Source organism: Bos indicus, chromosome 5 (assembly GCF_029378745.1).
Source record: "Bos indicus isolate NIAB-ARS_2022 breed Sahiwal x Tharparkar chromosome 5, NIAB-ARS_B.indTharparkar_mat_pri_1.0, whole genome shotgun sequence".
Taxonomy (NCBI): domain Eukaryota; kingdom Metazoa; phylum Chordata; class Mammalia; order Artiodactyla; family Bovidae; genus Bos; species Bos indicus.
Window position 1 is genome coordinate 31,450,908 of NC_091764.1, and position 21,526 is coordinate 31,472,433.

General features: G+C 37.7%; 1 protein-coding gene across 1 annotated transcript; it reads right to left on the reverse strand.

The window, feature by feature from the left end:
• Nucleotides 1–7,585: 7,585 nt before the first annotated feature.
• Nucleotides 7,586–8,524, reverse strand: LOC109558365 (olfactory receptor 8S1-like). Its single transcript, XM_019959806.2, has one exon. It carries the CDS (start codon nucleotides 8,522–8,524, stop codon nucleotides 7,586–7,588), a length of 939 nt encoding a protein of 312 aa, XP_019815365.2.
• Between the last annotated feature and the right edge of the window lie 13,002 nt (nucleotides 8,525–21,526).

Genomic DNA, 21,526 nt, shown 5'->3' on the forward strand with positions numbered 1-21,526 from the left:
CCCCACCCCCCCACCCCCATCCTGTGTGCCTCAAGTATCCAATAGAAGATATAGAATGCAAACCCGGAATTGGGATCCTATAAAGGAACTGTACACCAACAGTCGGGGCTCAGAGCTTGGAGTGTTGACTCCTCTGGGCCACCAGTGTAATAAACCTGAGCTCTCCAATGCTCTTGAGTGTTGCTTGGTTTCTTAACAGCCAGTTTCTGCAACAACATCTAATAATTCATACAGCCTTTTCTGGTCTTGGTTGGAGTATAACTCCTTTGTCCAAGGGATTCTTCAGGCAAGAATACTGGAGTGGGTTGCCATTTCCTTCTCCCGGGGATCTTCCTGACCCAGGTTCAAACCCTGGTATTTTGGCATCATATGCCAAGTCTTTACCATCTGAGCCACCAGGAAAGCCCCCTTGGTTGTTATACAAGACCAGAAAAATCTCTGTAGTTAATTCTCAAAGGGATTTACATCTTTCTGATCTACACATAGAAGGAGGACTCTGTTCTCCTTCACATTTACATCTCCAAACTTAAAGAAGGGGGAATATTTAGTATACACAAATGTCTCAAATATTGTCCAAGGATGGAATGACAAGAGACCCATATTCTAAATACTGCTGCTGCTGCTGCTAAGTCGCTTCAGTCGTGTCCAACTCTGTGCGACCCCATGGACAGCAGCCTACCAGGCTCCCCTGTCCCTGGGATTCTCCAGGCAAGAACACTGGAGTGGGTTGCCATTTCCTTCTCCAATGCATGAAAGTGAAAAGTGGAAGTGAAAGTTGCTCAGTCATGTCCGACTTCTTGCGACCCCATGGACTGCAGCCTACCAGGCTCCTCCGCCCATGGGATTTTCCAGGCAAGAGTACTGGAGTGGGTGCCATTGCCCAATTCTAAATACTAACTCTCCTGAAATTTCTCTTTTCTCTCCTTCCCTGTTTAGTAAGGGAATGCCTGGTTGTGTTCTCTTTAAAACGTTTTTGACCTTTTCAACTTAAGATTCCAAAGATTTTTATGTCTTTCTCTGTTTTCTCTATGCTTGGGCAAGAGGTGTGGATTTAGGGGAATAAGTGAATTAAAGCATAAGTTGGAAGGAAATATCACAGTTCTGTTAGTACTTTTCAACACATCCTCTCAAATGCTTTCCAGTGTTCATTGCCACTTGATCTGCTCACTAGATTCATGATGGTGATAGATCAATTATTATAATATCATAACAGCAATCAAGCTTATCACATAAATGCTCATTTCCCTAGCTATTCATGCAATGACTTTCACTTCTTTCATATATCTAATTGCTATAGATAGCATTTGCTTTTTATAACCTGTTGACAAAATTGATTGAGAAGTCCTGTTTCTCTTCTGTTTTTATATTTTATTCTCTTCTGTTTTTCTTTACAATTTTGCCATTTCTTATAGACAAGAATGCTAAACTTTTGGAGGGATGTATTTACCTCTGCAGACTGTTTTTCAGTTCCAAAATTCTTTGAATGGATTAACTTATGCTGGGAAGGCTGGAAACTGGAGTTCATTTTGGTTGACAATTTAGTAACACAAATCAAATTAAACTATACTGAAACCAAACCAAACCAAACCAAATGAAATTTAGAGTAGCTCACCTTAGAGTGGTGGGAGAATGGACAGGTTTTAGATGTGCTAAGACATCTATATGTGTTTTCCTGCTCAATCCCACCTCTTCTTTTTTCTATTTGTGTCCTCTCAGTTCTGTTCAGTTCAGTTCAGTCTCTCAGTCGTGTCCGACTCTTTGTGACCCCATGAACTGCAGCAGCCAGGCCTCCCTGTCCATCACCAACTCCCAGAGTTCACTCAAACTCATGTCCATCGAGTCGGTGATGCTATCCAGCCATCTCATCCTCTGTCATCCCCGTCTCCTCCTGCCCCCAATCCCTCCCAGCATCAGAGTCCTTTCCAACGAGTCAACTCTTTGCATGAGGTGGCCAAAGTATTGGAGTTTTGGCTTTAGCATCATTCCTTCCAAAGAACACTCAGGACTGATCTCCTTTAGAATGGACTGGTTGGATCTCCTTGCAGTCCAAGGGACTCTCAAGAGTCTTCTCCAACACCACAGTTCAAAAGCATCAATTCTTCGGTGCTCAGCTTTCTTCACAGTCCAACTCTCACATCTATGCATGACCACTGGAAAAACCATAGCCTTGACTAGATGGACCTTTGTTGGCAATGTAATGTCTCTGCTTTTTAATATGCTATCTAAGTTTGTCATAACTTTCGTTCCAAGGAGTAAGCGTCTTTTATTTATTTATTTTTCATTCTTATTTTATTATTATTATTATTATTTTTTTACTTTACAATATTGTATGGGTTTTGCCATATATCAACATGCATCCTCATCAAAAAATGGGCCAAAGAACTAAATAGACATTTCTTCAAAGAAGACATACAGTAAGTGTCTTTTAATTTCATGGCTGCAATCACCATCTGCAGTGATTTTGGAGCTCCCCCAAAATAGTCTGACACTGTTTCTACTGTTTCCCCATCTATTTCCCATGAAATAATGGGACCAGATGCCATGATCTTCGTTTTCTGAATGTTGAGCTTTAAGCCGACTTTTTCACTCTCCTCTTTCACTTTCATCAAGAGGCTTTTTAGTTCCTCTTCACTTTCTGCCATAAGAATGGTGTCATTGCGTATCTGAGGTTATTGATATTTCTCCTGGCAATCTTGATTCCAGCTTGTGCTTCTTCCAGTCCAGCGTTTCTCATGATGTACTCTGCATGTAAATTAAATAAGCAGGGTGACAATATACAGCCTTGACGTACTCCTTTTCCTATTTGGAACCAGTCTGTTGTTGCATGTCCAGTTCGACATAAATTTGAATGAGACTGATGACTGGACTAAATACTGGGTAGTGTTGGAGCAAGAGAAATTGCACCATTGCTAGTGATGTTGTCTTATCTTTTCACTCTTTTCCTTTTGGGGGTTGATGGATACTTTCTGGGTGTATGGAAAAATATATGAAAGTCAATTAATTTAAAGTATTGTTTATTTCATTCACCTAAATGTGGAATAAATCTAATCCAATAAATCAGAATTAAGGTAGAAAAGCCTAACCTTTCTGAAAATTTCACTAATTTCTGTCCCTAAACCACTATTATCACATTAAAGATGATTATCCCTGGGCCAAGGTTGGGACTGTGATTTCCTGGCTTATTTCCTCTCCCACATTCATCCTTACTACAAGCAATGCAGTCCTTCTTAACAGGGCTCTTAAATTTTTTGTTGGATTGCTCTCACGGATATGAGATTTAGTATAGATATCTCGGAGCAGAGTGCCAAAAAGTGGCTTGAAGTACTTTAGACTCTGTATCTCTTAAGCCCCTTCATTCTTTTTTTTTTTAAATTAATTATTTTAGTTGGCGGCTAATTAGTTTACAGTATTGTGAGCACCTTCATTCTTTGATCACAGATGTATTTTCACATATGGGGGAAAGTGACAATTTAGGAGATTAGGATTAACATATATTGTTGTTCTTTATTTGCTAAGTCATGTCTGACTCTTCTGTGACTGTGTGGACTGTAGCCTGCCAGCCTCTTATACGCTACTATGTATAAAATAGATAGTTAACAAGGAACATACAATAGTATACAGTAGTATAGCACAGGAACTATACTCAGTATTCTGTAATGACCTAAATGGGGAAAGAACCTGAAAAAATGAGTATGTGTATATGTATAACTGATTCACTTTGCTGTACACCTGAAACTAGCACAGCCTTGTAAATCAACTCTACTCCAATAAAAAGAAAATTCTTTTCACAGTCTGTCATGAAATACCTTGCAAACTCACCTAGCGGTTTGCTACGCCTTTTACATAGAATTTTCAGATTCTTCAGTGTCAGGCAAGATTTTTGGAAGGCCAGAGATAGGAAGCATTCTAAGAGCGGGAGGTCATATGACTATTCTGGTTGGGGACTTCACCTGGCCTTTTATTTTTCCACCAGTGAACCAGGAAATGAAGTGTCAACCTGTTTTAAAGGTCTTTAAATAAATTAAATTTATTTTCATTTATTTACTTTTTGACCACTCTGCATGGAATGCTGGATCTTAGTTTCCCGACCATGTGCCCTGCAATGGAAGTGCAAATTCTTAACCACTGGACTGCCAGGGAAGTCCAAAGCATAAATTAAAGGGTAACCCAAGATGATGACTGAATTAAGAGGCACTATGGAGAAGGAAATGGCAACCCACTCCAGCATTCTTGCCTGGAGAATCTCAGGGACAGGGGAGCCTGATGGGCTGTCGTCTGTGTGGTCGCACAGAGTCGGACATGACTGAAGCGATTTAGCAGCAGCAGCAGCATTCTCTATTTTATGACCAAGATTTAAGAATTTGTTTTCTAAGTGTTAATGGAAGGGGTATCAATGTTATTATGAGTCTGTTAATTCATTAGCACCTGTCCTGATTTGTGAGGAAGAACACTTTCTCATTGACTCCAGCAATGGCTCTTTAGGTCTTTCATGTATTCAGTTCTGGGCTTCTTTCAGATCTCAGAGAAGAAGCTGTTTATGCTTTAGTATCCAGTAAAATAGCTATTAGAAGTTTCCTCTGGGTCTCCTACCCAAGTACACAAGGATGAAGCATCCATTGATACAGCAGTATAGGCTCAGTTCAGTTCGGCAAAATTTAGAGACAAGCCCTCCTAAACAGTGGGAGCAACAGTCAGGAAAAAGGGAAGAATGAGTTCAATAAATGGGCTGTCCCATTGAAATACAATACTTGAAATTGTGATGTACATGTACACTTGGCCTGGTTGTAATCTGTCAGTCCAAATTAGTTACATAGTTCTTCATTAATTTTGTTAAGAAGTTGTAAAACTTAACATTGCCTTCTTCAAAAACACATCTTCCTACCATTGTGTGAGAGACAATGGTGATACGCCTCCACAAGTAGTAGAGATCATACTTGGGAATATGTTTTTGGTGTAGTTTAATTTTCTTATTTATTGAAGGTGTAGTTAACAAGGTGTAGTTAACATTACTGTATTCTGCACTAAAATTTTTTTTATAAGGTAGAACTCATGTTAGGTGTTCTTGAGACAGTATTAAAAGAAATGATTAAGTGTACTCATCTTAATGGTACAGCTTGATGGATTTTGATATATGTATGCACCTCAACACAGATCAAGATACAGAACCTTTCATCAGTTTAGGAATCTCCCTCATGCTGCTTCCCAGTCAATCCATTCCCCATTGATAGCCATTATCTTGATTCCACTAATAAATGTATTAATGTTACTTTTCCAGTCAGTCTTTAACATCGTGTGAAAGTGTTAGCTGCTCAGTCATGTCCGACTCTTTGCGACCCTGTGGACTGTAGCCTTCCAGGCTCCTCTGTCCATGGGACTTTCCAGGCAAGAATACTGGAGTGGGTAGCCATTCCTTTCTCCAGGGGATCTCCCCAACCCAGAAATTGAGCCTTAGGTCTCTTGCATTGCAGGCAGATTCTTTACCATCTGAGTCAACAGGGAAGCCCCTTTAACGTCATATAAATGAAATGATAAAATATGCACTCTTCATGTCTGGCTTCTGTTACACAATATCCATGAACTTCATCTATTTGTGTTTTCCAGTTTTTTAAATTGCTATATAGTACTCCATTGTATAAATATATTATATGTACAAGTTTATTTACTCATTCTGCAGGTGGTAGATGTTTGGGTTTATTACATATTTTGGTTACAATGAATAAAACTGTCACAAACATTCTAATAATGTCTTTTCTGGATAATTAAACTCGTTTCTTTTCATATATATGTAGGAGTATAATGAATAGATCTTAGATATGTGGTTTTGATTTACCACAGATTTCCCCTAAATGATTGAACCAGTTCACATTCTCACTATCAATGTTTGTGAGCTCATTTTTGCCACTTCCTCATCAAGACTTGAAGACTTTGAGTATTTTAGATTTTTACTATTTAGAATGGTTTCATTTATATACAGCTTAAGAACTCGCTAAACTCATATTTCCCTTCCTTTTAGCTTTGTTTTGTGTTGTGCTGAAGTGGCACAGACAAGGCTGAGGATGAAACCTTATATATAAGGATAGCAAAGCAAATGGATGGAAGGAACCTGAATCACTGATGATTCTATTTAGTTCTAGAACCATCTATCTCCATGAAAGTGAAAGTGTTAGTTGCTCAGTCAAGTCTGACTCTTTGTAACCCTGTGGATTGTGGCCTACCAGGCCGCTCTGTCCATGGAATTCTCCAGGCAAGAATACTGAAGTGGGTAGACATTCCCTTCCAGGGAATCTTCCCAACCTGGATCAAACCTGGGTCTCCTGCACTGCAGGCAGATTCTTTACCATCTGAGCCACCAGGGAACCCAATAGCTATTGATAATTCAGTGATAAATATTCTTTTTTTGTTGTTTGTTTAAAAATTTTATTTTTTGTTCATCATGAATTTTTGCAATAATTTTTTTCATATAAATTTATTTATTTTAATTGGATGCTAATTACTTTACAATATTGTATTGGTTTTGCCATAAATATTCTTATGGTTTATGTTAATGTTCATCACATATTTGTCATTTGAAGATGAAAACACACTTTATAAAGAAATCTTACATTAAGTATCTTTAATAGCAGTTCATTTTTGCTGTTTTGTTCATATAGTTTTAAGGGTTCATTGTTAAGTTTAATCCTGGGATTTTATGTTGATGTTGTAACAGCAATGAATAATTTTCTATGTTAACATATTTTTTGTCTGTTCACTAGATTTTGGTGTATAGAAACTATTTTTGTATCAATATATTAAGATTTTTGCATCATTTAAGTCTTGAATACTAATAAGTTTTCATTTCTAATGGAATTCTTAGATTTTCCAGATAGAAAATTTCATCATTGCCAATATTTGTAGATCTTGTAGATCTTTCCTCAAACAAAATTTAAATCTTATATCTATCCTCATCTAGCTATAGTAGGGGGAAATTACATGGTCTTATTAAGTAATATGGTAATTATTCTTTTATTGCTAATTACTTTAGCTGTAATTCCTCCAATCTGATTTGATCACAAACCTTCTGGTGGGCTCTTGATTAAAGTTAAATATTTTTAAATGAAATATAAAGTCTCTTTTGAATCTTTCATTATTAAGCATTTCAGATTGATTTTTTGGTAAATTTTATTCTATTTTTTTTTTTTTTTGAGAAATCAAGCCACCTATGTGTGTTAACTTTTCACCCTAATTAATTTCTTGTCTTTTTAGTGTGCTTGTGGAAGAATGCTTTCATATTCTTTCCCAATCAATAGAGCATAGACTTTTCAAATGGAAGTTTAAAATATTTGCCTCTACTTTTCAATAACAAGATATGGTGCTCAGGCAAGCTCTAGGATCTTTTGTGTACCCTATTTGACTCTGTGTTGAGGCAGACAGGGGGCTTCCCCAATGACTCAGTGGTAAAGAATCTGCCGGCAGTGCAGGAGACACGGGAGACATGAGTTCTAAAAGAGATGGACACGACTGAGCGAGAGCAACGACCTCGAGAAGGAAGAGACAACATAAGAGAAAGCTCAATCTTTGCAGTTTTGATGAGTAAATGTAACTTACTTCAATGCCTAAAATATTGCGGATATTTTCCCAATGTCCTTTTCACAGCTGTCTTTACTTCATTGTTCCTTAGGCTGTAGATAAGGGGATTCAGCATGGGTGTGATCACACTGTATTGTAAGGAAGAAAGCAAATCCAGGGAGAAACCAGAGGGAGGCATGAGATAGCGCAGCATACCTGAGCCAAAGAACAGGATCACTGCGATGAGGTGGGAGGAACAGGTAGAGAAGGCTTTGCTTCTGCCTGTGGTGGAGCTGATGCTCAGAATGTGGAATATAATACGAACATAGGAGAAGAAGATTGGGAAGAAGTTTCCAAGCCCAAGGAATATAGTGGAGAAGGACAAGATACTGATATTGATGGAGATATCAGAGCAAGACAGAGGGAAGAGGGAGGGCAGCTCACAGGTGTAGTGGTGGATAGTTTGAGCATCACAGAAGTCCAGGTTAATAGCCAAGAGCACAATGATGACTGCATTGAGAGAGGCCAGGCCCCAGGAGCCCCACACCAGCCCCTTGCAGAGCTGGTTGCTCATCACCTGGTTATAGAGCAAGGGGTGGCAGATGGCGGCATAACGGTCGTAGGCCATGACTGAGAGCAGACAGGCTTCATTTCCCGCAGTAAGAAACACAAAGAAGACCTGGGCTAGACAGCCCTCTACTGAGATGGTCTTCTTCTCAGACAGGAGGTCCTTCAGGAGCTTGGGCACAGTGACAGAAGAGAAGCAGAGGTCTAGGAATGATAGATTACTCAAGAAGTAGTACATGGGCGTGTGGAGGTGGGAGTCAGTCCTGATCACTAATATCATTGTCAGGTTCCCCAGTAGTGTCTGGAGGTAAATTCCCAGGAATAATACGAAGAGCAGAGCTTGGATGTGGGTGTCGTCAGACAGCCCAATGAGAATAAACTGGGTGATGGTGCTGTGGTTCCTCAAGGCCATTTGTTGAGATTATTTTCCTGTAATAAAATAAAGGAGAGGTGAGATCGCCTATGATTGTTCCTGTTTCCTTCACAGCATCAGCCTTTCTGCTTACACATTTCCCCCTGTGCTGTTTGGGTGCTGTGTTGAGACACTCAGTATATCCTTCACTGTACCTCAGCAAGAAGTTTTATTCTATTTTGTCAATCGTATTCTTGGATTGCCGTCTTCACATACTTAACAGAGCATCTCATTCCTTTTTTATAGGGATTTAATTGGAAAAATAAATGTAACTGGCTTCCTTGTACATTCATGGTAGTGAGTTTCCACCTGGGTTTTTCCTGTTTAGAGAGCCTTATAATCTTTTGGTCTTAAGAACCATTATAGTATGGATTTGCAGCAGTTGTTTTAAACTTGTCTCCTTTCCATATCTTTATGTTTTAGGTCATAATCATCCAGTGACTTCTAACTTCCTAAGCAGCTCATTAAATTTCCATTAACTTTGTGTGTACAGAGTATCTCAATCACTATCTCAGTTTTTTTCTCAAAGTGATTTTGTGATTTATTTATGGCAGCTGATGATATCCATTTTACTGTTGAAAAATGTGATATTCAGGGAGCTTTTGTAATGCCATGTTGACAACAAGAAAAAACCATTGCTTTTTCTAAAACCATTGCTTTTTCTAATCTACCAGGTTAGGCTTGATCCATAGGTACTTAGGCCATTTTTCCTGTTCCGGTATTCAGAGTTCTTTCTTATACATCTTTAACCTACTTTTAAACCAAATTGACTACTTTTTTTTTTTTTTTTCCTTCATCTATTCAGACATTTAATGAATGGGTCTTGTAGCCACAAGGCTTTAGTGGATTCAAATCAAGGTTTTTTTTTTTTTTTTTTTTAATTATTAATTTCTGAACAAATTGACTACTTTTGATATCAGAAAAGTGTATTTGTTTCTGTGCTTCTATTATTCTCCATTCAGATGTTCTCCATTTTAATCTGTGGATCCAAATTCTTAACTGACCTTAAATCCTGTCTTTTTCTTATAGTCTCTCCTGACAGCTCCCTCTTCTAAACTCACAACCTTCTATTTAAATCACTGACTCCTTGTTTTCAGTGGCCTTATGTCATAGTCTGAATTCTGACTTTTTTCTCATTAATGTTAAATATGTTTTCTCAGATTTCCCCTTACGGCTATGAGCTCATTGAGAAAATGGACCACATCTTAATAGAAATCACAAATTAATTATTTCTAGCTTCATCTTCACACATTTTGTGTTAGCTTCATTATACCTATCACATTATTTGAAAACCTCCATATGACCTCTCATGCATACTTCAGATATGACCTCTTGAATATTCCAAGCACAATCCCATCCTTTTACTCTATGCCCCTAATACCACCTCAGTTGTGTCTGACTCTTTGCAACCCCATAGACTATACAGTCCATGGAATTCTCTAGGCCAGAATACTGGAGTTGGTAGCTCTCCCTTCTCTATGGGATCTTCCCAACCCTGGGATCAAACCCAGATCTCCCACATTGCAGGTGGCTTCCCTGGAGCCACCAGGGAAGCCCAAGAATACTGGATTGGATAGCCTATCCCTTCTCCAGCAGATCTTCCCCACCAAGGAATCAAACCAGGTTCTCCTGCATTGCAGGCAGATTCTTTACAAGCTGAGCTACCAGGGAAAGCCATCCTAATACTACCAATCACCTGTAATACTGATCCCTGGCAGAAGTATTGGGAATATTATCCATCAGAGTTGCCATACTGCCTATCCATGCAGTCTGTGTTTATCTGAAGAATATGTCATCTTCTGCAACATCCTCTGATAATCTCTCATTTTTATAGAAGCAACAAGTACTTTAACCATCACTGCAACAAGGTACTTGCATTTGTGTTGTGGGCAATTTATGTTTTTATTTCCTATGAGGTCAGAAAAGAAGTATGTGTGTGGTTTTCCTTTAACTGCTTCTTGAATCCACTTGTGCTAGGTGTAAGGGTTTATCCAAGAAGACCAGAATGGTAGTAGATTATGTGAATGATGATGCTCACCTGAATCCAAATAATTTTGAACCTGCATTTGTAGGGCTATGTAGTAAAGCACCGTTCTGTATGAAGTTTTCTTAGGAGTCCTAGGTTTTAAAACATGATTTAGCAGGTTTCTGCTTTTGCTTGTCAGCTCACAATATAACCCTATGTAGCTTTCTGAACTTACAAAAAATTTATATTGCTTTTTCATTGAGCACCTATTTCTGATCCTGCCAATAATCTATGACCCCATGTTAACTCACCAAGAGATGCTTCAGCTATGATCCCATTAACAAACTCATCAGTCAAAGCTTAGGCCCATCTTAGACCGACGTGTAGGTTACCTTTGTCCTGGAAAACAGGGTCGTGTTTACCGTTGTGTGCCTGTGGGATATTGGCTTAGTTCCAGTGATTGTGAGGCAGAAACAGCTGGAGAAATTATGTTTGAGGATCCTGCATGGATACATTTGTAAACATTGTTGATAGAAAACTTTTTATATAAAATCTACTCAAAGCAAAGTAAAATGATAAAAAGGATTTATTCTTCATAAAACTTAGATATTTTCATGTATATCTCAATGATCTGGATATTTTCAAGCCATCCCCCAAATTGCTTCAGTCTCCACTTTCACTCACAAGGAGACCAGACCACAGTGTCTTACCACCGCAGTGGCAAGCTCAGGGTCTCTTGTTGATTGAGAATATTTCCAGAATCATTTCTATTTCTTTAGCATAGTATTTCTGGACAGATTTTTCTCTCTTATCCGATGTCCACATTTAGTGTGCAGGAAGACATCAACCACTGTATCAAGTGATTTAGAAGGTATCACAGAGAAAGGAGCCCTCCCATCCCCTCCTAAGTAACACCTTAAACTGATGGGATAAATTTTTTTGAATGACCCAAAGCAAAGCCTTGCAGCTCATTCTAGGTCAGGATATCAGGAAATAAATATAATCTTTAATTACTACTTGGAACAAAAAACATTGTCTTTGTTTCATCCTTTTGTATGAGAGACTGATGTGAGATTTATACATGGATGAGAACAGGCACAATTAAAGTGAATGAAATGGTGGTTGATCTCAGCAAATGGTAAAAGATATGAAAGGAGGATTACAGAATTGTCCTAGAAAGGTCTAACCCACACTATTTAAAGATATTTCTGGAATGAACAAATGAGTGAAGTGTGTGTAGTAGGTCAGCCTCCAAGATGGCCTGAGGGATCCCAGGGCAACTTTCAGACCCAGGAATCTGAACTGGGAAAAGGATATCAGTACAGGAAGGAGAGAACCAAAGGTCAACATGACCCAATTGAATTATTCTCAGCTCTGTTTCCTCCTTGGGAATAGTACTCCTCTGAACTATTCATACCTACTCACTGGTAACCAGATCTGAAGGTTTAAGGAACAGAAATATTTACTGCAGTTTATCAAACTAGAGTCAGAAAAAGCAGGGGAATAAGTTCCTTCAACAGCCTACAATCTGTCTGTAATATTCTGATTTCTCTCTGCAATGTTTTGTGATTATGAAGTATAAGAAGATTTAGGCCAGGCTGTAAGATGTCCCTGTACTCAATGTTATGCAGAGAGGATAGAGGTCATTCTGTTGATTTGTGCAGGTTTGATAGACTAATGCAACATTTGGGGGAATAAAGATGTCTAAGCTGGGAAAGATTGAAGGCAGGAGGAGAAGGGGATGACAGAGGATGAGATGGTTGGATGGTATTACCGACTCAGTGGACATGAGTTTGGGTAAACTCCGGGAGTTGGTGATGGACAGGGAGGCCTGGCGTGCTGCAGTCCATGGGGTCACAAAGAGCCGGACGCTACTGAGTGACTGAACTAAATTGAACTGAACTGAAAGCCCTTCCCAGGGCTGGAGATGATGTCAAGAGCCAAGATATTTTCATCTCTAGTCAGGGAAGAGGGATGAAGGAACAGGATCCTTGGCTCTAGAACAAGTGGAATAGGTAATGAAATGTGAGGAGGTAGAGATGTGCGAAGGGATAGACAGCAGATTTAAAACTTACACACAGGAATCTCCCTGGTGATCCATTGGCTAAGACTCCATGCTCTCAATGCAGGGGGCTAAGGTTCAATCCCTAGTCAGGGAACTAGATCTCACATCCTGCAACTGAGAGTTCACATACTGCAACTAAGATCCAGTGCTGCCAAATAAATACACAAATAAGAATAATAAATATTTAAAAAATAGTTGAAAAACCCTACACACAGATATTCCAGGAAAAAGATAAAGGTATCCTCAGAGAATCAGGGAAGAATTACCATACTTTTTGTTTTTCTGGAGATGACTCTTCTGACTTTTCTGCCTTTCCCATCATTGCTGAGCATCATAGGTAAAGTCTCCTCAAAACTGACCTCCTCTCAAAGGAGTTTGATGTTTGGTATATCAGACAGCTCTTAGAGAGTTCTGGGCATTAGAATAGTTCTCTTGTTAGAAGCAGTATATAAATCATACAATCAGGACTGTTCTCCCAAAAACCTTAATTTAGGGTGGTGTCATTCTGTAATGTAGGCAAAGGTGAGGACAGTTTCTCTAAAGAAGCTCTAATTCTGAACAACAGACAAATATTTCATTAAAACTTCTCACATGATCTCAGGTGGAGCAATGTACCTTCTCTTCATTTCTTCTGTGATTCTGAGTACTCATCTAAGATCATCACTTAAAGAAAGCATTCTTTAATGGAACCAATCAGAAAGCCATTTTACTTAGATAGCCATGGGTTATGTTGGGTACTCGGGGAAGTGCGGGCACTGCCCTGTATTTCCTGAAGTCCCAGCCTGAAGCCTAGCTCTGGACTCAGTAACTACACAGTTTCCACGTAACTGGAAAATTAAACTTAGTAAGACGCATAGGGGATTCTCTCCAGGGAAGTATTTGAAGTGTCTGGATTAAGGCAATTATTTAAAGCCAAAAAGAGTGTTTTATTAGAATTGTGAGGGTTGAAAAAGCAGAGTACAAGAATAGGACTTTTAAACAAATTTCCATCTGATGGAACATTTTCCTAATGGCTACACATAGCTGAAAATGAGCTTTCAAAATTCTTCAGTAAACTGAGCTGTGACATATTACTGAGCTCCAGATCATATGTTAGTGAATACTTAAATTTTTTTCATTTTAACCATAGACTTGTCCATTATAGTGACTGAGAGGAGTTAACTCCATGCTAGGAATATTATTGGGCCTTGAATTTACAGTATCTTTTTTTTCAGAGTAATATCCTGTTTTTATTTAAAAAGTGATATTCTGTTTAACATGAATCATGTTAAAGTTTATTCTTTAACAGGTTTATTGAAATACAATTGGCAAAAATTATATAGATTTAAGATGTACATCTTGATTATTTTTAGGACCTTACTTAGTCCTGCCCCTGCCAGATCTATTAATGTATAATTGACAAATAAAATTTTTGTATATTTAAGACATACAAAGTGAAAATAATTGAATCTTAAGTTTATAGAATTCTATATTCAAAGTATATAATGAATTATGTAAATATGATGATAGTAATATATAGATAGTAATCCAAGCATATAATGAATTTCTTTTTTGCATGTGAACTGTCCTGCTTCTCCAACATCATGTATTGCTGATGATAGAAGAGACTATCTTTTCTCTATTGTTTGTTCTTTGCTCCTTTGTCATAGAGTAACTGACCTTTATGTGTTTAGGTTTATTTCTGGGCTGTCAGTTCTATGCCAGTGATCTGTGTATCTGTTTTTCTGTCAGTACTGTGCTGTTTTGATTATTGTAGCTTCATAACATAGTTTAAAATTGGGGCATGTGAAACCTCCAGTTTGGTTCTTTTATTCTCAAGATTGCTTTGGCTTTTGTGGTTCCATATAAATTTTAGTATTTTTTGTTATATTTCTGTGAAAAATCTCCCTGAGATTTTAATACGGATTGCATTGAATCTGTAGATTGCTTTAGGCAATATAGATATCCATGAGCATGAACTCTGTTTCCGTTTCTTTTTTGTCTGCTTCAGTGTCTTTCAACTATGTCTCATAGTTTTCAGTGTCAAAGTCTTTGACCTCCTTGATTAAGTTTATTCCTAGATATTTTATTCTTTTTGTTGTTGATAATAAAGTGTTTAAAACATATTCTCATATAGAGTTGCAATTTTTTAAAAATGTATATTTATTTATTTTAATTGGAGGTTAATTACTTTACAATATTGTGTTGGTTTTGCCATACATCAACATTAATTTTATAATTCTATTTATCACCTTACCGTTTTATGTTCTTTTGTCTTCTGTTTCTGGTAGAATAGCTCTTTTCAACTTTTCTTTTTTTTCTTAGGCAGGTCTTGCGTTGATGACTATCTCAGTTTTCATTTGTTTGGGAATGTCCTTATTTCTCCTTCATATCTAATTTTGCATTTGCTGAATAGAATATTCTTGGCTGACAGTTTTTATCTTTCAATATTTTGAGAATGTCATTTCACTGCTTCCTGGCCTGTGGCATTTTTGCTGAGAAATTTGCTATAGCCTACTGGGGGTTCCCTTGTAAATTATCATCCTTTTTCCCCTGGCTGACTTTAAAATTCTTTCTTTGTAATTGACTTAAAATTTATTTATTTATTTATTTATTTTTGGCTGTGCTGGGTCTTTGCTGTGCGGGCTTTTCTCTAGTTATGCTGAGGAGGGGTTACTCTCCTGTTGTGGGGTGGTTCTGGGGTACACGGGCTTCCATGGTTGTGGTTTCTGGGCTCTAGAGCACAGATTCAGTAGTTGTGGCACATGGGCTTGGTTGCTCCATGGCATGTGGGATCTTCACGGACCAGGGATCAAACCCATGTCTCCTGCACTGGCAGGCAGATTCTTTACTACTGAGCCTCCAGGGAAGCCCTGTCAATGACTTTTTAAATTAAAAGTATAAAGTGCAAGGAAATCCAACCAGTCCATTCTAAAGGAGATCAGCCCTGGGTGTTCCTTGGAAGGAATGATGCTAAAGCTGAAACTCCAATACTTTGGCCACCTCATGCGAAGAGTTGACTCATTGGAAAAGACTCTGATGCTGGGAGGGATTGGGGGCAGGATGAAAAGGGGACGACAGAGGATGAGATGGCTGGATGGCATCACTGACTCGATGGACGTGAGTTTGAGTGAACTCCGGGAGATGTGATGGACAGGGAGGCCTGGCTGCAATTCATGGGGTTGCAAACAGTCGGACATGACTGAGCAACTGAACTGAACTGAACAGTTGATTTACAATATTATATTGGTTTCAGGTGTAAACATAGTGATTTGATACTTTTTTAGATTACATTCCATTTAAAGTGGTTATAAAATGCTGGCTGTATTCCCTGTGCTATACGTTACATTGTATCTTATTTATTTTATATCTAGTAGTTTGTACCTCTTAATCTTCTCCTGTCTTGCCCTTCCTCCAGCCCCTTTCACCAGTGGTAACCACTAGTTTGTTCTCTGTATCTGTGAGTCTGTTTCTATTTTATTGTATTCTTTTATTTATTTTTTTTTAGATTCCACATATAAAGGAAAACATAGAGTATTTGTCTTTCTCTGACTTACTTCACTAAGCATAATACCCTTAAGGTGCATTTATGTTGTTGGAAATGGCAAAATTTCATTATTTTTCATGACAGTAATATTCTATTGTATATATGCCTTATCTTCTTTATCCATTCATTTGTGGATGGATGCTGAGATTGCTTTTATATCTTGGCTCTTATAAATAAGGCCACTATGAGCATTGGGATGGGCTTCCCTGGTGGGCAATGCAGGAGACATGGGTTCGATCCCTGGGTCAGGAAGATCCCCTGGAGAAGGAAATGGCAACCCACTCCAGTATTCTTGCCCGAGGAATCTCATGGATAGAGGAGACAGGACTGAGCATGCATGCATGCACAAAGTTACAGTGGTGCTGGGATGAGAGGTGTTACTTGGAAACAGTGGTCTGCTTTAGTCCTTTGCTGGCCTCTTGTTCCACACGTAACTCATCCCCTCTAGTCATCTCTCTCTTGGAAATCTATCATGACATACTAATAGCTCATCATTTTTCATTTCCTAGTAATACCAACCATGCCGCACATTTTTGAATTTGGGTGTTCTTCTGTGGCATTCTAAGACCAAGAGAAGCTCAGAAGATTGTGCCTACATGTACTCAATCCACACTAATTTTTCAGATCTCTGGTGATTGCATTATATTTTGTGTGGACTTCTCAGTAGGCTTATCATGTTCCTGATCCCCCTGTAGGAAGGAAGACTGAATTCTTTACTCTTATACCTCCAAACTTAGTAGAGGGTGAATCTTTAGTATCTATATAAATAGAATTGGGTGGTAATATATAGAGCCCTCCATGCTTACTATGAATTTTCCTGCATATCTTTCCAATTCTCTCCTCAGTTTGTTTCATATCTAGTTGTATATTCCTTCAAATATTTTTATATGTTTAAACTCAGAATCCAAAGATTTTTGAGTCTTTGTTCTCTAATTCTACTGAATGGGCAGATGGGGAAAACTTTGGGTAATAGGTAAATAAAGCAGAGTGGTAAGAAATATCACAGTTCTGTTAGTACTTTTCATGGCATCCTGCCTGGTATGCTTTCCAGTTGTCGTGTATCTAACCTGACTCAGTACTTTCATGATGGCGGCTGACATACAAGATTATCATGATTGTCTATTTGACATACAAGATTATCGTATTGAAATCTGTTTCCCACTTAAACCTCCATGCACTTTCATTTCTTTCTTTCAGTGTGTATTAAACTGAAAACTGACATAGATATTACTGCAGCCTGGGAGACAGCATTTCAGATAGCTCTGAGAAAGTGCTCCAGGGAGGTGAGGGGAGGAGCTAGGATATATGAGTTTTGCAACAAAGGGCAGGTAATCGGTAACATCAAAAGATTACTATTAAGTAAAGAAATTAGATCTATCAGGTTAGGGAATTTAGCACTTTTCTATTTATGGGAAGATGCAAGAATCTAGGCTTACTGAAATCATTCTTTGATATGTGCCTCAGCTATTGTGGTTATTAGCATCTTGTGTTTCTACAAGCTGAATTTCCTTAGGGCTCACCCTGGGGAGTGACTGCAGTCTGATGGCTGCTAAATGGCAGGTATTCTTTCCTTCCTGAGTTCCCTCAGGGTCACCAGCTCACCAACCATGGTGGCTGGGATTGCTGATGACTGTATCATCCTTTGTTTACTGATATGGCAGGAAATAATTCCACTTCTCAACTCCCAACCAGTTTGTCAACACAAAATACCTTCTACATAGAAATTTCAGATTCTCCCCTATCAGGGAAGATTTTGGGGAGATCAGAAAGAGGAAGAGTTCCAACACCATGGATTTCCTTGACCATGCTGGATGGAGACTAAACTTAGTCTTTTATTTTTGCAGTAGTGGACCCGAGAATAACGTTTTAACTTGTTTTAAAGGTTTTGCAGAAAATGTTAAAAAGCAACTGAAGATGATTGTTGTGTTTGGAGGCATTATTCTCTACTTTATGCCCAAAATGTAAGAATTTGTTTCCTAAGTGTTATCAGAGCAGGTACGAACATTATTATGAGCCTTTTAATTTACTAGCAGTTGTACTAGCTTGTGAGAAAACTTTCTTGTTGACTTTAGAAATGGTGGTTTATGCCACTTATATATTCAATTCTGGTCTCAGGGAAGAAAACGATTAAGTTTTAATACCCTGAAAAATATCTCTTCTAAGAAGCTTCACCTTGGTCTCCTAACCAAGTACACTGAGAAAGCAGCACACACTCAGTTCAGGTTTTGCAAAATGCAGAAGCAAGACCAGAGCAGGAGAAGAGAGAGGAACAAGGATTCAGTCTATAGGACCTGTCTGCAAGGTATACGGTAGATGCAGTCTGCCAAGCCAAACTTTCATCTAAGTCCTCCATTACTTTATTCAGTAGCTGTAAAGCCTAACAATTGCTATTGTTTTTGCCATATTTTTAATCTGTCTATCTGTAGGAAGGAAACCTATGCTTTCTTTACCATTTTGCTGTGCTTATCTACTTTCTTAATTATCTTCTTTGTTTAATGTTATTTACTGAACTGATTTCTGAAATTTTAATATATTTATCATTCTCCCATTTCATTTTATAGTAATAGCAGATGCTAATGGTAACTATCCAGCAAATGCTTTCACCATTACAACTTCTATGCATACTGGCCCAACCTAAAAATGTCAGTCTCTGAACATGTTTCCTTGTCCAGAGGAACAAGGAAATACTACTACATTGCATTCTACTTTGTTCCCAGCATCACAGCTACACATCTCTTACCTGTGGTAAATTGGGAAGAGATACTTATAGAAGGGAATGCTTTGGCATATGCAATATCTTTAGTAATTGAAAGATGCAGGCACAATAACAATAACAATTGTAAGAAGTGTGCATTTAGTTTGCTGTTGTGGAATGTAATTGGTGTGCTAAAGAAATAAAATGACAGCCTTGGATTAACCAATTACAAACCTAGAGGATGATATGAAGTTCAAAAAGCCTTTCTGAGCATTTTAAAGGAAACCCTGTCTCCTGTAATCAAAGAGTAGACTTTGGTGAAAATGGGCCCAGGACCTGACTAATAGAATAGCTGAATTCAAAAGAGCACTTTATTTACAGTTCAGCAAATATCCTATTCCATATACAGGGTTTTAATAGAAAAGGAGCAGGACCATGAGACTTGTGGTAGGGGGACATCTGGATGAATATGCTTCAACTTCCTGAATCATCAGAGCCCGTAGAATTGACTTACTACTCTCTGCAAGATTATAGAAGTTTTTCCCTTGCTTGAAGACCATGGAGAAATTGAACCTGAGGCAGATGTCTGGTAAGATGTTATTTACCCTCTCTTATCTCCCCCAGTGACTTCTAGACCAATGGCTGGGATCATGCCTCATCGTGGTTGGATTGAGGAAGTACAGCCCTGCTATGGGAGGAAGGGCATTGTTTACCAAACCAACTGTAGGATATGGAGAGTATGTACCCACGAGAACTGAGAAAACATGTCTGAGAATGGATCTTTTAGTTTAGTTTCCTGTTTGTTAAGGTATAAAATATACAAGTAGACAGAGGTGGCAGAATTAGAGGAGGAAAAAAGACATTTAAGAGTAAAATATACTTCACAAATTCCATACCCTTTAAAATCTTGAAAAAGATTTTTTGTGAATTAATTTTAAATTTCCTGTGGTAAGTGAAAAATTTTAATATATGTACTTAATACTTATGGGAGCTACTGGTAATGAAATTTTATGCACATCCTTTTGGCTTTATTGATAAATTAATATGCAGGTCATTTTGGGGAGATTTATATACTAGACTTCCCAGGTGGCTCAGTTGTAAAGAATCTGATATCAATGCAGGAGATACAAGAGACATTGGTTCAATCCCTGGTTTAGGAAGATCCCCTGGAGCAGTAGATGGCAAACCACTCCAGTATTCTTGCCTAGAAAATTCCATGGACAGAGGAGTCTTGTGGGCTACAGTCCATGGGGTTGCAAAGAGTCAGACACACGTACTGTTACATATACTAGCTACAAATTTTCTATGCAGTAAACATAGTTTATACATAAGTTGTAAATATTTTTAAATAAATTTTGAATTTATCCAACTAATTTGTTGAAATAATTCAAACAAATTGAAACTGCTAGGACTAAGTATACCCAAAATTTATAGTTTTGAGACCAAACTATAATAGTTTTCCCCCTACTATATAGATGGGACTTTATCAGTCTTATCCCTCAGTGTTTATGTGGGGTTATATTTCCTAAAACTATACAAATGATACATTTTAATCTTTGGGAAGATGATTTTACAAAGAAATTACTTTTTTCTATTATTGTTTATCTCAATCATCTTCAATATGCTTAATCATCAATATGCTTAATCCTTACTAGTCACTTGTGTTATTTCATTTTGTTTTGTTTTTTTTTTTTTTCATTTCCTTTGGTATATCAATGGTTTTGTTACTGGCTTCTAAGAATTCAGTTATGGCTAAGGATGTTAACCATTTATCATGAAATGCAAATTAAATGCCATATTTTATTACCTAAAAATACATAAGTAAAGGGTGAAGTGCAATCATTTAAAGATAGTACTTGATGAGTATTTACATTCATATATACTTATGTAACCACCACACAGATCAGGATGCAGTAACTTTCATTAGCTAGAAAGGTCCATAATGCCTTTTCCTAGTAAACCTATTCTCCACAGGCAAGCACTGTCCTGGCATCACTTATTAGTTATTATTCTCTAGTCTCAGACTTTATGTAAATAAAATCATATGTGTCTGGCTTCTGTTATCCATGTGTTTTCCAAAGCCTGTTTTTGTAAAATATTCCTTTGTATGAATATACAATGTTTATCCATTAAATATACAATATTTTATTTATGCATTATATTTATTATTTATTTAGAAATTATTTATTAATTTATTAACTTATTATTTATTTATTTATCCATTATTGAATATACAATAGTTTATTTATCCATTCTCCAGTTGATAGACATTTTGGTTATTTGCCTTTTTTAGCTGCAGTGAATAAAGTTGTCATAAATAGCCCAGTAATGTCTTTGCTGTATATATACATTCATAATTCTTTGGTACATACCTGGCAATGTAATTCTTGGGCCTTAGAGTAGTTGTATGGTTTTGATTTAACACATACTGCCACACAGTTTACTGAAGTGCTGAATAAGTGTATATTGAATCCAATTCCTCCCCCTCCTCATCAAGACTTGAATACTTTCAGTATTTTCAGTTCTAGCATTTAGAATGATTCTGTTTATATGAAGTTCAGGAACAGGCTAAACCAGTACTTCCCCTTCCTTTAGCTTTGTGTTGTGATGGATAAGAACATGATATTTAGAGTAGCAACAGCAGGGGCACTTGTGAGGATAAAAATCAATAGAGAATGGCATAGCAAATGAATGGAAAGAGCAAGCTTTATTAATAATTAACTAGAATAATTAATAGAATCATTAATAAT